Genomic DNA, 19390 nt, shown 5'->3' on the forward strand with positions numbered 1-19390 from the left:
CTAAAGGGGAGATGGGCCAGGGATTCTCTCCTTGGGCGGCACCTACCCAGTTTGTCTTTAGACAGACTTCATTTCGTCTCTCCTGTCGTCTCTTCCCCCATCCTCCCTCTATTTATGTCTCTCCTTCTCTCCTCTCTCAATGTATTGTTTATTTTTTTACATAATGTGTAATTGTTATCATTTTCTGTTACATTGTGGAACCTAATGTAAAGCGCTCTGATACCTTCGGGCCTAGCCAGCGCTATCTAAAACTCTTTAAATAAAATAAATAAATTAGATTATTGGAGGCTAAAACCGAGAATTGTTTAGGTGATTCACTTTTCGAGTCCACCAAGGAAGCGACTGTAGGATGCGAGGTGGGCTCCTCATTTTGACTGCGACATGAATGCTAATTTAGAGGCAGATGATTTTCAATACATTTCATTTGTAGCGTCCAACCGGACGTTAACCATGCCTAAGGCCATAAAGGCCTACATGTCTCATCAACATGAATAGTGTTGATGTTGTACAGTGAGTGTAGAAATGCTAAACTGCTGTCTCAAGGCTAGAATCCTCTCTGAAGATGGATATGCATGCCCTACAGAAGAACCTACTACTGTTTCTATCACTGAAGGGTGTGTGATTGCATCAGATGAAATTTCTTTTGATTAAAAAATACAGATAGGGAAGTGATTTACAAACAAGGCAAATATTCCCTCAGTGTTTTCTGAAAATCAGCCAGTTGTCTTGGCAAGGAACCTAATATACTTCAATAATCATAATGGGCTGCAACACCTTGAGACAACCTTTGCAAAAACCCGGAGCTAAGATCCAGCTGAATGGTAGACATGCACTTGTAACTTATGATGACGAACTTCGGATACTGGTCATACACACTTTTGACTCCATTTGGAAGCAACCATCTTCCTGACCCACAGATGTCACTACATCTCCTGCCTGCATCAAGATTTGAGCTAATGTCACCAGCTGGAAGGGTGCCTCTGTGAGAAAAGGGTCCAGATCATAAAGATCAGGAATCTGAATTAATAAAATCACAGTCCTATCTTGTGTTCCACAACGTGTTTGATAACCCTATGTAGCAAAGTGAATGTTCTTCAAAAGATCTGGAGAAGTTGCCTACCATCTTGGAAGATTTGAAAGAGAAACTGAATGAAGGATTACAAAATAGCCCCCGGTGATGATTGTCAAGCCGCAATTGTTCTTGGGTGATGAGTGTCTATTGACTGGAAAAAGAAAATACTCTATTCCTCCTTCTGGGATTCATGTTCTGGAATTTTGAGTTGTGTCTAGCATCCCTGGGGGGATGTCATCCTGATGTTTTATAATCGATGTTTTTATGGGAGCAGACATGCAACTGATTAGTTTTTATAGGGTTTAAGCCTTTTTTGACGTTCCTTAGATTGTTACAGCCAAGAATCTATCCCTCTGTTGCACATGAAGCCATAAATTAACTGCTTAACTCATATAACCTGTTCAGATTTTGAAGGCTGCAATATAGCATAGCAAATGCAGCATATATATGATGTAAGGACAGAGGTACATTGTGGTATTGCTATTTCCCTTGAGATACCCGAGCTTTCAGTTCATGTTCTAAAACAGAAGATGGAGGAGGACATTCACATTTCACTTCACCAAGATCTAACAGCAGGAGGAAGAGGTGCCAATGTCCTCACCATGACTAAAGTTTCATTTTAGAATGCCATATTGCTGGTTTCATGCACAGTAAATGATTTACTGGGGTGGAAGGAGGAACCAGTTCTGCACCGTAATGGGAACCTGAAGACAATGGGGAATAAAAGGTGTCTTTAGTGGTGACTGGAGTCAGCGGCTCAAAAAATAACCTCTGATTATTGCCTTATGGTACACATTGGAAACCACAGGTCTTGTTACCTCAATGTTAGCAACAATACTATTGAGCCCTGTTCAAAGTTTGGAGGACAATCGGCAATGGTTCTACCACTCTTAAAGCTACAATCAGAGCGCTAGCTTTTCTCTCATTTTATCTTTGGTCATTCTTGCTAATGTGTTAACTTCTAAACAGATAAACCTGAGAAATCAAGGGACCCGAGTGAGTGTGTTGGCTGTGAGCTGTCTGCGGTTAATCTGCCAGCTGCAGCTGATTAGGAGACAGAAACCGAAAGTGGTGGCTCGTTTTGGTGGCCAGAACTTATTTTTCATTGTCACATTTTGACTGACACAAGAGAGAACGGCAGAAAAGTGGAAAAGAAGCAAGAAAAGAATGATAGCAAAACAGTGACCAAGAGAAAGTAGGAATGAAAAAGAACTTGTGGGATAGAGACAAAAAAGGTAGTGTGGCAGAAGAAAGACACTCAAGTTGGGTTTGAAACTAGACAGCTTTGACATTCAGCAACCCTGCCATTTGACAACACCTGCAGCAGGCTCCAAAAGAAAGAGTCAAGGTATGTTTTTATGGTACAAATTAAGCACCGCTAAAGTTATGGCTATGTTATCTTCCACACCAAAAAACAAGGAAATGGCAACACTGCTGTCAAGCTCATGTGCTTGCGTAACAGCTGCAGCTGGTCGAGGGCCCTGACCAAACTGTTTATTATGACTTAGTGTCAGTGCTGCACACAAAAGAGTTCAGAGAGTAATTGGTTTAAGACACAAATGCTGTGTGCTGTATTCTGTTTGATGGAACTTTTTTTAAATCCATATAATGATTTTCTGGAAGACGTGATTAATTCCAGAAATCTTCACCAACCCCCTGCTGGGAGTAATCAACTCATTCTGTTTCCAAGAAGCTGCGGCCATTTTGTTTACATCCCGCATCAAATGGATAAGCCTAAGACAGGCATCAAACGTCCTTTCAGAACATGTTTTGATTGTGTCTAAATGTCACTGCTGATAGTTTAAGTTCCAACAACTGCGCTTGTCTGTGATTTATTTGATTTACAATCCAATTTCAGCACCGACAGGCTCTGTGGTGAAAAGGCAGCTTCCTATTGTAAATGGAAATTCTTTACACTTCAGCAATCACACAGCAGTAAGAGCAAATACATTATGCGGCATATGTTGTTGTGATATGAATCTAATATAACTGATTACTTCATTAGAGCAATGATCCTACTACTGAGAATAGAGTGATGGACCTGGAGCAATGGAGGATGCATTAGTCCTGAGGAATAAAAATATATTCAACGTGGTGTGCTAACAACTGCTCAGTCACTGAGAAGCCTCAGGAGCCAGGCCTGGAAAAAATCCAAAATCGTGTCTAATATGAAGCCAACAGGAAGGAGAAATTAAATTGCATCTCTAAAACCATTGAAGAAATATACCTTAATATGAAAACGAAAGAGGAATACATTGTTTATGTACAAACGGCCAGATTCGGAAAAAATATTACCTACAAAATATTTTTTTTAAAGGAAAAAAGAAGGTGACAAGCAAACTTCAATAAGGCAAAAGCACCAAAAAAAACATACAAATGCAAAAGAGAGGAACACTTTTAATGTAAAATTAGGAGAGCGTGCCTAATTCTAGATTAACCTGGCTCCAAATTCAATGTCACCAAAATACATTTACTTTACCTCAGCAAAGGATAGAGACATTAACAGTGTTTTAGGTGGGAGGGAGTAGATAGACCTCTGAATGCACATACAGGCAGATCTTGAGATGTTTCTCAAGAACGTCTTACAGACGTTTTAGATGATTCTAGGACTTCTAACCTGGGCGAAGCCACAAACATGTGCATTCTACCAGTGAGTGTCCTTCGTGAGATGGTGCTGTCTATTTGAATGGTTCCCCAGGCCATATATGTACTTGTTTTGTATTGTGCAAGAATATTCCTGAACGTTTTTCTATATCCTAGGACAGAGTGGGTTGACTGGAGGCAGGTCACGACCTGGAAGTGAAGTCAGCCGTTTGCTACACAGCTCGCATCCAGGTGATTTAAATATTCTTAATTTTGGGAGGAGGGTGTCGATGAGGCCTGCTGTACAAATATCTAATTAAGACACTGGCACTAACTTTTGGGGTATTATATTCAAAAACTCTTGATATGGCATATACATCAAATCCTTTTCATACAGGTTTTCAGGGTCGACTGCAACTATAGCTAAGATAGTGCTATCTCTGGTGTACATAAAAAGAGATAACCCTGTGTGTGAGTACAGTAAAAACAAAAAAAAAGTCCAGTGCCGACGGAGTTCAGCTATAAAACACCCTCAAAAGAAAAAAATAGGGAGTTCCTCACGTAAGCAACCACCTAGGAACATCCCAACACGTTTAGAAGAATGTCTGTATGTGTTGTAACCTATCTGCTTGTATTGTGCGAACAACACATCTCTACGCCCCCTACCCCCCACAGAGGGAGGAGAAACTTCTTCCTCACAAGAAAAAAGTGAAAAAATAGTTGCAAGGCAGATTTTATCTTTAATCATCAAACGCCCGCACTCATAGTTAGAAACACGTCATATTTAGACCATATTAGGTTGAACGGCCATTTAACCTAATATGGTCTAAACATGATATTGTGTTTAAAGGCAAAAGCCTATTGCCTTGCAACTCATTTTTAACTTTTTTATTGTATAAATATCTCCTATAAATATCTCAAGATAATTGATGGATGTTTAATGGGACTCTTTTAATTGGATGACAGCTGGAAAAGGGAGAGTGAGATATTTGGAATCCAATTTGACCATGTTTAAAGGGAGAGCACAATCACTTTAGCACTGGTTAGCAGTGGGAAAGTGCACAACGTCCCAAAAGCCAATAAAAACAGGTTCAGAAGACAGCAGGGGCAAAGGCAAAAGGTTTGGCGTGACCCTGCAGAGAGGGCCAGGTCCAACAAATTTTTAAGCAAGTTGATACAATGCTCTGCAAATCTTTCTGCCATGGGAGCACCCACACAATACATTATTAAATAACCCTCTTAAAATGTATCATGTCTCTAGCATCCCACTGTTCCTCCTGCATGAGGCCACCACAGAGGCCAATGAATATGTAGTACCTGGGGGACAACCTGGCCTGTTCATATTTTTTAGCAACAAGCTATGCAGCAATGCACACCAGGGCCAGTAGCTTCGAAATCAGCCAATCAACTATGTAAATTAGGACGCAAATGTTTGGGTGGATTAGGTCAGATGCACGTTTTTGCCCATTGGAAGCTCACAAATATTTGTTATTCTGTCCACTTCCCGTACAGAGCAGTTTATAATCCTGGCTCTGCGATTTAATATCCATAAACACAGAAGCATGGATTTATATATCTACGGCCATGATCACGATGGGACTGTAATCCCATCATGGGTGCAATCTCCCATTTATGCCAAAAAATGGGATTACAATTTGTATAAATCGCTGGTGTTTTCTCATGCAGTTTGAAGCAGCTGCTGCAAATTACGATAGCAAATAGTGCGCATGTTCTGTTTTCATACCTAAGAATGGATCATAAAAAACGCTATTCACTGAATCGGTTACGACTGTGTTTTACGACAACACTGTAATCGGGCTGGAGTATAATACTGAACTCTCAGTCAGATACCTACAGCTGGGACGAGAAAATGCACTCTGAGCTCGGGGATAGGAGCATTACTCTCCAGCATGGGAGTACTTACCTTGCGTGTCAATCTTCTTTTGATCTCTCGCTTTTCCTCTTGTTCTTCTTGCTCATTCCGGGCTGGAAGTGACAGACAGACAGACATATCAGCCTCTTTAAATGGTCACTGAAGAGTAAATGTCTATTGGGCACACAATTCTTTCTCTAAGAAACCCCACCCCATTGTTGAATGTTGCCTCATAGGAGAAACAAAAACCCTACCTACTCTTTAAAAACCACAAAAACTAAAAAAAAAACAGGCATCATACTGCCAAGAAAGCATTCGTCTAGTTATAGAGAATACTTCTCACTCAGAAAGACTTCCAAAAAGTCAACTGTCTGTGATAGATTACAGATATTCAAGATGTAATCATAAAAGGAAAAGGAAATATATTGTAAAGAACGTCTGGTGTGGCTGGCTGTTATAGGCCATAATACCTAAACTGCAATGCCTCAAAACAGTTAGTTTAAAAATACAATGGTTTTGACTATAATTCTAAAAAGGACAATGAAACAACATTGAGCTCGATAGCAATCCCCAACATGAAACTACTGTTAACCTTAAACCTAAAATTATCCCTAATCTGTTGCAAATGAGAATCATCTCCACACAGTCACAAGTTTGTGGATGTGGACTACATTTCCCACACTAGCAGCATATGTGTACAGCATACGCAAGTGAAACTACCCAGCACAAACTCTTAAATTGAGAACTGGTGCTTTGAAAATTGAGAGAAATTTTGAACTTTATGCAAGTCGTAGGCGTTTGCCTAGATGTCCACATTTTTGGTGAATGGATCCCTGCTTTGACAAAAGCTTACCAGCCTACCTGCGGCAGCTACAATTGGGCCTCAAGACAGGGCAGGAGAATCCGAGGTGATCGGATATGATTGGGCACCCGACCCTCCTTCCCATCCTCCCACTGGCTTGAAAAATAAATCCAATCCCCCACTACTGAGTACCACAAGCCAGAAAGGTTGCATGTCAGAATATCATGTACAAATATGTTGCAATATAAACATATTGTATCTTTACCGAATATCGAATGGCACAATATTGTTAATGTAATAACGTATAGGTAAATGTAGATTTACTATTCTTAACTCCACATCTACAGACCTCAAAGATCTATATGCCATCAAGGCGCACATTTATGGATTTAAGAATAGTACATCTATACCCGTGGGACTCATAGTACGTCCCACGGGCCGCCGGCGACCCGGCAGGCCTTCCTTGTCGGCCCGCAGAACTTGCAGGTAATGTACCCATGGCCCCCCAGAGAGAGCGAGTGAGTGGAGGGAAAGAGAGAGAGAGAGAGAGAGAGCAAGAGAGAGAGAGTGAGAGAGAAAGTGGAGAGAGAGAGATTGGAGAGAGAGAAAGTGGAGAGAGAGTGTGGAGAGAGAGAGAGAGGGAGAGAGAGAGTGGAGAGAGGGAGGGAAAGAGTAAGTGGAGAGAGAGAGAGTGGAGAGAGTGAGTGGAGAGAGAAAGTGGAGAGAGAGAAAGTGGAGAGAGAGAAAGTGGACAGAGAGAGACTGGAGAGAAAAAGTGGAGAGAGAGGAGAGAGAGTGGAGAGAAAAAGTGGAGAGAGAGAGGAGAGAGAGTGGAGAGAGAGCGAAGAGAGACAGTGGAGAGAGAGAGTGGAGAGAGGCAGTGGAGAGAGACAGTGGAGAGAGACAGTGGAGAGAGAGTGGAGAGAGTTAAAAGAGAATAGAGAGAGAGACTGACTGAGAGACTGAGATACTGACCGACAGAGACTGACTGACTGAGAGGGAGACTGACTGAGAGAGACTGACTGACAGAGAGAGACACTGACAGAGAGAGAGAGAGACTGACAGAGAGAGACTGACAGGGAGAGAGACTGGCTGACAGAGAGAGAGAGACTGACTGACTGAGAGAGAGACTGACTGACAGAGAGAGACTGACAGAGAGAGACTCACTGAGAGACAGACTCACTGAGAGAGAGAGAGAGACTGACTGAGGGAGGGAGAGAGAGAGACTGACTGAGGGAGAGAGAGAGACTGACTGACAGAGAGAGAGACAGAGAGACTGACAGAGAGAGACTCACTGAGAGAGAGAGACTGACAGAGAGCGAGAGACTGACTGACAGAGAGAGAGACTAACTGACTGAGAGAGAGAGGCTGACTGACTGAGACTGACTGAGATAGAGACTGACTGACTGAGACAGAGAGAGAGACTGACAGAGAGACTGACTGACTGACAGAGAGAGAGACTGACTGACAGAGAGAGAGACTGACTGACAGAGTGGGAGAGAGAGAGGCTGACTGACAGAGAGAGAGAGACTGACTGACCGAGAGAGGGGCTGACTGAGAGACAGACTGGCTGAGAGAGAGACTGACTGAGAGAGAGAGAGAGAGAGAGAGAGAGAGAGAGAGAGAGAGACTGATTGACAAAGAGTGTGATGGAATTGGGGATAAATGTGTGTATGAAGCTATGCAATGCCTCTTAAGATTGCTATTGTCTGCCTATAAAAATGTATTATCAAAATGTGCTCTTTGTAGTTACATCTGCTTTAGAAATACAGCATTGTCACATTGTCTAATGTTTTGAAACAGGTTTGATTTTTTTTACTCTAGACCCCCCGCCACTGACCCCGCCCCCCCGATCCCACCCCTACCCGTGTGGCTCTCGGCCACAAACCGCACTGTAATTTTGGCCACCAACAGAAAGTTTGTGAGTTTATTTATTTATTTATTTTAGGAGTCTTGTATAGCGCTGACCTGAGCCGAGGGTATCGGAGCGCTTTACAACAGTGAGACTTAAGAATTACATAGTAGAGTAGTCTTAAACATAGAGTTCGGGAGTCAAGAAGTGCTGTGGATTCATGAGGTAGTAGATGGGTCATGAGCTTCATTTAATGCATTTTTAAGGTAGTGCGAGAGTTTTGCAACAGCCTCGCCTTCTGGACCTACTTGTCAGGTGGAAGACTTTAGTGGATCAGTACGATGCAGAGTCAGAGTGCAACTGGTCCCCATGATCTATACAGTGAAGAGTGGTGCTATATGCTGGGAAGAGATGGATCCAATGATTGTCCTCAACAAAGACAGATATACGTTGCAACAATGTTTCATCTTCCAAGCCTCCATGGGACTGCTCTTGGCACCGCTCTATAGAGTACGTAAGCAAAGTGCAGCGGCCTATCCAGGGAGCAAATAAACATGAAGCAAATTAGGCGAGCCAGGGGTCCCTCATATCAAGCAAGTATAAGACCTCAAATATTTATGAGAAGTGGAAGATCCCCTCACAGGAGATTTTAGTACAAAAAGGAGCCATGGATTGTTCTGTGAGGAAATAGGCAAGATCACCCCCATACTTTAACATGGAATGACTGAGATAAGGAAATAGGTGTGAACACCTAACACCATCGAGGGCAGAACTTCCATCTTAAACAATTAGAAGAGCAAGGAATAATGTATTTAATTCAGCAGACGTCAAAATGGGAGTCTGTCCAACAATCAATGACTTCAGCTAAATACACGAAGATGCAAATATCCCTTCAATGATTGCACAGTAAAAGAGAAGCTAAAACGTGCAAAGCAGAGACCATTTAGTTCAAGAATGAAGCCTTTGGTGCAAGTGACAGAGGAACTGCCTTGCTAGAAGCATCATTGCAGGGCAGCGTAGTGACGCTCAGCATTACATGCCATCCATGTACATGCACATGTATGTGTGTAGGCAAAAGGAGCTGAGAGTGGCACTATAAAGAACAGAGATGTCCTTGGGTAACTCAGTTGAGAAGTTCCCAAGTGTTTACATTAGTAGTATTATGGACCTTATAAAGCAAGGTCAGTGTGAAGAAACCCATGGCATTTTCTGAAATGTTTTGGACCGGTCTACAGAGAGCCATACGTTTTCTAGTTTTGATATGTGTTCCTGAGGAAGTCTGTTTTGTTTGTTGGACCCTAGGGTAAAGTCCAGCACAGCAGCAGATTGTCTCAGTTTGACTCTTCTCTCTATCTTGTTCGTGACCCATAAAGTGTCACTCAACTATCGCCTAAGACGCAAGGCACAATTCGGCATCAAAGCCATTTCTTCCTCTAAGGACTAAACATTTGCTGATAAAATGTTGCCACTTGCTCGCTTTGCACTTTAATGCATCAATTGCACTTATATTGACGGCAACGTTTTTATATTGTCACCATGATTAACCTACAGTCCTCCACTAACCGGCATGCTTTCCTAAACTGATGATGTGAGTTTATACCACTTAATACCCATTTTTCGACTGTCGCCAATCTCCGTAAACCTGTTGGCATCCTTGGGTTTTTATCTTAATATAACCATGTTTTTTGTAATTGTTGTGTACTTTTGGTTTTATTGCTTATTGAATTATGTTGTATTGGTTTTCTGTAACTATGTAAATAAAAATAAACTTGAAACTACGCATCCTCTAACAATAAAAGTACACCAAAAGCTGCTATTGATATAACGTGCAGGGACAAATGCAATAGGCATTTACTCCTGAATCCTCTGTGGCATCTGAAAACCATTGGATTTTAGGAGTAGAGAGGTAAATGTATGCCACTGCACACATGGCGTCCAAAAGTGCAAGAAATTACACTGGAATCTTTACGTAGTCTAGAAGCTATTTCAAGCATGATGCTGTTTTCCATATTGGCATTGATGCAATACACCGTAATAAACATAAAAATGCACAAGTGCAAAGAACGTAAATAGGTCGAAGAAAACTAAAGTGGAGTAGCAATAATTAACATAAAAATGGCGCTTTTACATGGTAAGGCCCTTAATAAATTGACGCCCTTGTATTTAAAGCTTCTGTGTACACACATTAAGGTCATCAATTTAAGACAGTGTGTGGACTTGTTAAGGAATACACAAGTTTTAAAAATACATGAGACGTGACATCTAATTGCTATGTTTTTGCCATTCTGAACAATAGCCAACAATCTCTCATTTGTGCCAGTGACCGCCCCTCAAACTAACTAAAGCACATTCTTTTGAAGTTAGGTGTGTGCTTTATAAACATCACTATCAAAAAAGTAATAAAAGAAACAGTTGCATTTCTTATAGAACCCAGGTCCAATAACAGCACAGACAGTTATGCTCATAAGTAGACGTGAAGTACCAGGAAAATAATAAGGCTGAAAGTCAAATACCCTTTTGGGGCTGAAATGTTTTATTTATCTCAGTAAACACTGCTGACTGTGCAAGTCATGAAAGGAGTGGGGACAAACCATTATTCACTTGTCATCCACATTTAAGATTGTTTCCGACACCTCAGGTTCTCAGTGCATAAACCAAATCAGTTCATGCACATGACTGACCAGAAACTTATTCAAACAGAAATGGATCTGAGAATGTATGTCTTAGCAGTAATATGGGGATTGGGTCTGTAGAACTATTCAAAATTTGGTGAGCCATCTAAAGACACACATTTGTTAGAGTGCTGTTAAAATCATCAGTAGAAGTTTATGGTGATCTTGGGGGAAAACGTAGACCAAATGTTGGGATACACATAAGCAAAAAAGAAAATAAATAGTTTATGCTTCAAGATGCAATTGAGTAGTCCCCTACATACGTGGCAGCAGAACCTCAGTTGAACTACTCTACAGGACAAGAAGTATATCCCAGGTGATATCTAAAACTGATTCCAGAAAACAGGAAGAGGGAGAGAGAAGCAGAGTTTTATTCAGCTTCCCGAGCCAGTACTTAAATAATCAAAAAGAATGAATCACTTAGGTTGTTTTCCAGAGTCGCTTGGAAATTTTCTGATGAGGGACCTCAGCCGCACTGTCACAGCAGCGGTATATCTTGGTTCTCCGCTTATTTGATTAAGTGGGATGAATCATCATAGGGTCTTGGCACCTGAGTGTCCCGTTCTTCAGGTGTTGATCATCCTCCACCAAGAGGGAGACTGTTTGGTGTGCGACAGTCGTTAGTGGGAAGAGTGATGGAATAATAAAAATTATTAAAAATATCTTCTCTCCTCTGTAGTTTGTTTTTATTTTCACAGGGTGAGGGATAAGGTTAAAAAAGTGGGCGGTGCTTAATTGGATAACATCTGGTGAGTGGTCGGTCGATATGTTTCAGCCTGTGTTACCCATATGGGTTGGATGGCTTTCTTCAGGACCAAAGGATGAAGCCGTCTCAAATGTTGAGGGGCTGTATATATGCTATGTAAGGTGAGTGGATTCGTCCACCGTATTAGGGCAACAGGTTGTATTTAATGCCTGTTAGGGACATGTGGTAATAGGCCTTAATTTGGTCTACTGCTGGAATGTATGCTGCGTTTCAGTTCCATGAGGCAGGTACTGCGGCTTGTAATCCTTCTGTGAGCACACTAAAGATGACAATTTTCACCTTCAAGACTTGGAATTACGCTGTCTGACGATATGCGATTGGAACACACTGAACCATATGATAAGAATACAGGATTTCTATTCCGTACCTGAAAGATTCCGGGAATTGATAGTGCATGAGCCCACTACATATCAGGTTGTTGCTTTATTAATAGATGAAAAGTAACCTCTCGCCTGTGGTCTCACAGTCTCCACTTCGTAGTTCAATGGACTGTTTTATTGACCAGATGCCCAAGGTTGTTAACCACAATACAGGCGGAAGGGGGCAGATGGGATTACAGCAAGATGTCCGGGAGTGGTGGTACTGTCACACAATCCTATCAAGAGCGGAGAGAGGGGGCTAAGCATGCGCATCAAGAATTTAGCGATTGTTTCAGAACTGCTAGTCAAGGAATCCTAAATTCATGTGGCTTTGAAAGGGATCTGCACATCAGACATTTGTGCGGTTGGGTCTTATGGGATCCTATGTGGGCAGGACACGCCCCTGTGCCAGTGCAACCACTTACAGTACAGGTGGCACTGTCATCTAATGCTGGTTAGAGAAAGGATTGCAATACACTGGCCTCACTGGTGGATATGGCTGGCATATCTGCGGGGTCGAGTGCAGAGGAGCTGCATATAGATGTCCTATCATTGGACTTTCCAGAAGGATTATGAGGGGATGTTCTTCGTGAACGATTAATTATGTTGGCCGAAACTATTAGGCTTCTACGTGATTTCACAAATGGAGCAATGACCTTACGCTGATTAGTTTACTTTATTGTTGTTCATTAATGTTGAGAACCAGTGCTCATATTGTGAAGTATATTTTTCATTGACAAATTCGAAATTTCAATAATAGTAGCGACTGTTTCACAGTGCACAACGTTAAGCCAGGTCGACAGGAAATGTTTTAAAAACATGCTACTCTACCACTGCCCATTTCAAATGTCACTCATTTTATCTACTCGGGAAAGCTGAAATATTGAGCCATCCCTCCCAGAAGCCAAATCAGCTTACGCACAGATTTCTGCAGCAGGTCCTTGAGATCTACTTAGCAACCTTACTTTTCCTGACTGCTTTTCTGAAGGCACGCAAATGTTCTTGGTTCGTTTTCTGAAGAAGGGTCTTGCTGTGCAGATTTTGAAAATGCTTTTGTGGGTAATTTCAGTTTTTTCGTGGAGCTCGTGGAAACATGCACACAAAAAACCATCAAAAACAACGATGCGTAACACCCAAGGCACTCACGTTTTAAGATGTTCCTTTGTTCCAACTCCTCAGCTGTTGGCCTCTGGCTCAGCCGCCTGCGAAAGAAGATAAGGATCAGTTTTTGCACCATATTTCATATTACGCCCTTATCTTTCTCGGACAGAACCCCAAGGCAGCTCGAGGAGACTGCCAGTCTATGCGCGTGCATCCGCACAGTACACCTGAGTGACACGAGACTGACACCGGCCTGGCAGAAACGTTCTGTCACTTCGGCGAAAAAGTACACCCAACGCGTCACTACTGGTCTGCGCTGTCCACACAGACTAAGACGACAAGCCACGTTAGTTTCGTCATTTCCTTCCTGTATTGCATATTTCCTGATTTATGCAAGCGAGGCACTGTGCTACTTGGTACTTGTCCTCCGGTCTTAACTGCCCTGGACCGCAGAGAACAGTTTACACGACAGCGGCACAGACAAGCAGACGAGACGGCATGTTTCCGCAACCTTCTCCTCTCCCCTCTTGGTTTTCCCTTGCACCACCTGTTTACCATTTCCATCTTCTGTGGAAGCAGCACAACTTACTTTGCACGCAGTACTTAATTAGAGTCAGTGGTTGCAGATGGAGGGCAATGGCACCTTTTTGGGACCGCTGACTAGGATTTATATTTTTCAGCAGGAGACAAAAGGGCAGAAACGGGAGAACGGAGGAGGAAGAGTAAGGAAGGAAAATAATAACAAATGTAAAAAGAAGGGAGGGGTAAAAGAGAACCTGTAAAAGTGAGATTCGAAATAAAAAGACGGGAAATATAAGTTGGTGGAAGATCAGATGGGATCAAACTGCCTATCACTGATATTCGGTAACCCCAGTATTTGACAGCATTGGTGCAGTGCTCAGAAGAAAATCCTTTGACCCCCACACCTTTTTTTTTTTTTGCTGCATTTTCCCCTTTAAATTATGCACTGCATAATGGCGCTCTTCAGCTCTCTACTTGTGCTGGCGCACTTGAGGCTGCCTCGCGCCAGCACTCGTTGCCTGCGTTACGGGCAGGATTGGTTTTTTTTGCATCAAGTGATACCTTCCCGCAGAAAAATAATCCTTAGAGCCGTATTCCTCTTTCTATGTGTGCTGCAGAATGCAGCATGCAGCACGTGTGGAAAGAGGAAATGTCGAGGAGAAATTAAGATATTTCTCCTCGTTATGCCTCACTTCCGAAGTTGTAGCATTTTGTTGCATTCCCAGGTTTATTAGTTTTAGTAAATCTGGGAATGCGCCAAAATCCATGGGTGGATGCGTAGGAGCCGGCAGGCCACACCCATGGAAAATGTTCCCAACTCAAGGTAACGTAAAGCAGTGTTGTGGGATGCGTTGCATTATTTTATGTTTACTAAACCACACAAAGCCACGTAAAGTGGCTATGCATGGCTTAATAAATACCAAAAATTATATTGTGTCTCTGGGATACGCCATCAAAGTGATGCAATCCTGATGCAAAATCATAGTAAGTCTGCTTCCTAAAGTCTGTCTCTGGTGTTTACCGTTGACATACCAATAGGAAAACGTTCCCACTATAATGCATATCATCTACTCTTACTTGTCGAGGGGGTTGCTTCAGTTATCCCGCTGTCCTGCTCCACAAAGACACTTAGACGGGCAGTGCTGTGGTAAGGGTGCTATGGACCCTAAAGCAAGGAAAGAAAATAAGACCACAAACCCTGGCTTTATGCCGGAAAACAAGCTTTACTAGAAGTGTAGTGGATCCTTCAAACCTCAGGGCCCTGGTGCAACTGCACTTGTCTATTGATAGCCACGGCTCTCCTGCTGAGCAAACCCACAAATTACACACTTCACTCTGCTCATGTGGTTAAATAATAAGAACAAAAGTCGTGAATCAAAACACAAGTGCTGTAAAGATGGAAGAATATCCCTTCCAACAAGGTGTTAAGTGAATCTAAGGTGGCCAAAGTGTGAGTATGTAGTGAAAGATGGCTGCGTGACACAACTAAAAGGGTGTCATTTGAAAAGGTGTAATTCTTTGGTAGTACATGTTTTGTAATTTCTTTGTGTTTGAACCATAAAACAGTTATCCTATCATGATGTACCGTGGGGGGTTCAAAATATTTTTGTGCATCTAAATGCAACATAGGTGATTAAAATTCTTACAATGCATTGGCAATCGACTGCTCCTGATCCAATGAATAAGGGGCCATATGTACTAACAAGCAAGTCACAAAACGTGCGCTGACCTTTTTCTACGGCAAAAAGAACAATTGATGGACAGAATGCTGGATTTAGGCCCAGACCTCTGTACTGGGGTGAATGTATGACCTTGTTCTGCATTCTGTCCATCAATTGTTCTTTTTGCATTTGTCACCCCGAGTAGGACAGGTATGGCCAGACGTGGGAATGCTCTCCATGCTACTGGATTCAATCTAGCCTGGCTGATGAGGGGTGAAACCCTGAAACTCGTCCTAGGATGCTTGTTTCCAGTCCAGAGAGGACCTGGCCTCGCAGTTCGGGCTGGACTGTTCCCATTGAGCGCAGGGTGAAAACTGATTTGCATATGGGTGGAATCAAACTGGATTGGCATGGGGAGCAAAAAAACTATGGATTTAGGCCCAGATCTCGGTACTGGGGTGAATGTATGACATTTTTCTGCATTCTGTCCATTAATTGTTCTTTTTGCATTAGACCTTTTTCTACATGGCTGTAATTTTGCGATATGGCTATGTACTAGCAGGTCATGTCTCAAAATGTTGAGTCACAGGAAATCATAGAAGGATCTGCCTATTGAATAATAATTAGGTAGATCACTATTTGCAACTCCCTGTGATTGCCTTCGATCACAGGGATGGTGGCAAGGGACAGCAGGCCACCCTCCCTGTGTTCTGCATGCGCAAAGGGGAAACTTTTATATATTTTTAAATTAAACCATTGTTACTTAAAGGAACAGGTACTGCTTATCAAAATATGTTTTCCTTATGTGAAGGCAGCAGGGCAGCAGGTAACGATATCACCTGGTCCACTCCTGAGGCTGCACAACAATTTGAGGAAGCTGTCCAATGGGGATAACTTTCCATTTGCAAATGAGTTACCACCTCTTTGTAACTTTTCAAAAGTTTGAGATGACAAATGTATCAAATCATCAAATTGCAAATATGAGGGGGATCCCTTTTCACATATCATCCTAATTGTAATTCGGAATGGTTCACAAAACACCTATGGTAATTTAGAAAGTCTTTTAGGAACGCAATGTGGCCCACCAGGAGGAACTGTTGACTTTGGAACTGTCCTGGTTTTGGCTCTACATTTTGTGATTCTCGTCAAATTACTTAATATCCCACTGCCTAAAAAAAAATCGGACTTTGTGAAATGTAATGTGGTACTCTAACTCCCTGAAGCCAAGTTTGAGCTATTTATTAAAAAAAAAATAATAAACAGCTTATCTTAATTACAAAAGAGGTACATTGTAAAACCATGTGATTCAAATCAGGGTTTGAGGCTGAAAATGGTTTTGTACATCTAGCTCTAGAATCTGTGGCTTTGCTTGGGCAGAACCATTCAGACTGCCGCATATAATCAGTAAACTAGAATGAAATTCCATTGTCTCAATTCACAATCATGGTGGGCATGTGGCGGTATGGCGAAAGCTGCCAGCTATGTAACTGAGGAACTAGCTTTGTGTCTGAGCATCGGCTCAACATCCTGTGGCTCTGGGCAAATCACCTAATCTCCCTGTGCCCATAAAACATAAAATGAATGCGCCCTAGAATAATGTAACTGGTGCTAAAGTAAAGCGCTCCAATACCTTTGGTCAGGTTCGTGCTATATAAAACTGCAAAAACAAAGTTCCTGTTAGTAGTATTATGGGGTTCCACATTTGGTTATATTGGCAAATCTGTGACTGTGCATATTTTTAAACTCTTGTAATGCTTTCCCTGTCCTACATGCACTTCCAAATTTGCACCTAACTAAAGTAGATAAAAGTAGGGTCACAAGTGTGTAAATATGCTCCTAACCACCAGATACTAGAGAGAGGGATTTTCCTACTTAGAAATATATTTTTCACTATGAAGAAAGAAACTAATTACACAACCATACAACTTTGAAGTGGTCGTCCTATGGACAATCCACTAGCAGAAAGTTAGAGGAAATGGACATGAGCGTTTAAACCTACAAACCTGATACATTTATAGGCTTCAAGCATTCCAAACAGTGTGGGGAAATATACAAATCACCGAGTAAGCCTATGATTCCACGGTGTTCCTTAATGTTTGAAGTGAGTGACAACTTGGGGGCAGGGGCGAGATGGTGCATTTGTGTTACATTACTACAAATCCAATAGAAGTTTTGCTGTGTAAACAAGTGGCTCTGTACATATGTTTAGATTTTTGTAGTTGTTGACACAGGACACAACATTGAGACACCCAAGATGAAATTGGCCCAGCTGGCATGAGAATAACATAACTTGGATTTGGAGAGAGAGCAAGATGCAAGTCAGACTTCTGGAGGAATCGACACATCAGAAAAATATCTAAGGCCCTAAGCTGACACAAATTCCCTTTCTCCCACATGCAATATTACCATATGAAGTAATACTACAGGTGATAATAGTGTATGACTATGAATCTCAGTTTAGCTGGTAAAAGGAGTATTCAGCAGAATTGGAATTTGACAGAAACTTGGAATGAGGGCCTAATTGTTGCGCTACTACCTTTCAACCAGTCATTGCGATTATGACTGATTGGGAAAATTCTCACAGTGGGTCCCTTCATATGAGGGTGGCTTGAACATGGAAAGAGACACTGAATTCCTTTGAAATTGAGTATGATGGGATATATTAAACAAGCAGCACATAATGAAACAGAAATGTATCTACCAAGAGAAAAGGGAAATCAAAGCCACAGAATAGATTGCATCTTTATTACCTTGACGGCTACGACCCTCATCCTCAACTATACAGACGAAAGTATGGTCACCAACCATACATTGACTTGGTATATTTATAATGAACTTAGCCACTACATCGACAACACAACAATAGGAAAACAACTATTACATCTGAAACAATATGCGACCAAAACAAATTAAACCAGAGCCTTCAGGGGAAACCCACCCAAATACCCTTTTCTTTCTTAATGAAACTGGAAAATAAAAAAGCCTAAGAGCATGTTTGTAAATGTTTCCAAGCTATGTTTCATTCTATTTAAAATGTACTACCAGTAATATCATATTTCAACTTTCTGAGGTACTGTTTACATTGCAATCTTTGATAAATGATTAATGATGGATTATAATGGTGAATTGCTTGTTTAGCTGTATGATGGAACCCATGGATACATCTCTGCCTGCAGGACTGCCTCCATACTGAAGGTACGCCAGGACATGACAGTGACTCAACATTTATATCCTCATCCACCTAAGCTTGGGACTAAGTAGCAACTTATTGTGTATTTCATATTGGAACATAAGACCTCCCCTGACGTCCTTAACTTTGAGCCACTGAACCACCTCCAGTGAAGTGGTTTGTGATCGAACACACACACAGAAAGAGGGCTAGCTGTCAGTAGTTACAAGAAGGTGCACGAGACTGGGGCGGACATAATCAGTGTGTCTTAAACCAGTCTAGCTTAGTCAAAGGACGAAAGACTTCACCCACGGCAAGCTTCATCACAGAGACCCTGCTCACACCACTATCCAAATAGAGAGCTGTGTGGGATACAACCCTCCATAGAGGGGAGTACTTGAGATTTTAATTAGTCAGGGTGAGGCCCTATGTAGTGAAATTAATGGGTATCTATTTCATAAGATGATAGCAGAGAGAAAAAATAACTACCTCCTGGTGAATCTATATTTCATTTATTCCTTTCCCCAATTGGCAGGAGTTAAAGAAATGCTGCATAATCTGGCCCAATGTGGAAGGTCAACATGTTTCTGCCTACATAAAACCCTTAGAACACGAGTAGAGTCATACATCAGGACCAGAACATATACTCTGCAAAATAAGAAGTGAAACAAGGATAAAATGAGTAAATATAATCACTGGTAAATAAATGCTTCATTCACTGGCAACTGGAACACAGTTAACAAAGGACACATAATTAAAGAGCATGATATTAACAAACCCCAGTGTCTAGACACAAATGGTGACTCTCTGGATACAGTATTCGCTTACACACTGTGTCACCCAATAACATTGAAAAGGTGAACTCTTCATACAAATGTGGGACCGTCTTCACATCTGTCAATTAGTAGAAAAGAAGTGGTATGCTTGCTTACCCACTTAGGGTTGGATCTAAGAATTC

At 41.8% G+C, this 19390-nt stretch overlaps 1 protein-coding gene across 5 annotated transcripts in view; it reads right to left on the reverse strand.

Annotated features, from left to right (window-relative positions):
* PHACTR1 (phosphatase and actin regulator 1) overlaps positions 1 to 19390 on the reverse strand; it is a 1250807-nt gene that overhangs the window by 20899 nt on the left and 1210518 nt on the right. For all 5 annotated transcript variants that reach the window (XM_085606075.1, XM_085606079.1, XM_085606078.1 and 2 more), the window contains 2 exons: positions 13126 to 13181; positions 5580 to 5641 (listed from right to left, as the gene is read on the reverse strand). In XM_085606075.1, the coding sequence (XP_085462201.1) occupies positions 5580 to 5641; positions 13126 to 13181 (118 nt within the window). The remainder of the gene's footprint in view (positions 1 to 5579; positions 5642 to 13125; positions 13182 to 19390) is intronic.

Source organism: Triturus cristatus, chromosome 5_1 (assembly GCF_964204655.1).
Source record: "Triturus cristatus chromosome 5_1, aTriCri1.1, whole genome shotgun sequence".
NCBI lineage: Eukaryota > Metazoa > Chordata > Amphibia > Caudata > Salamandridae > Triturus > Triturus cristatus.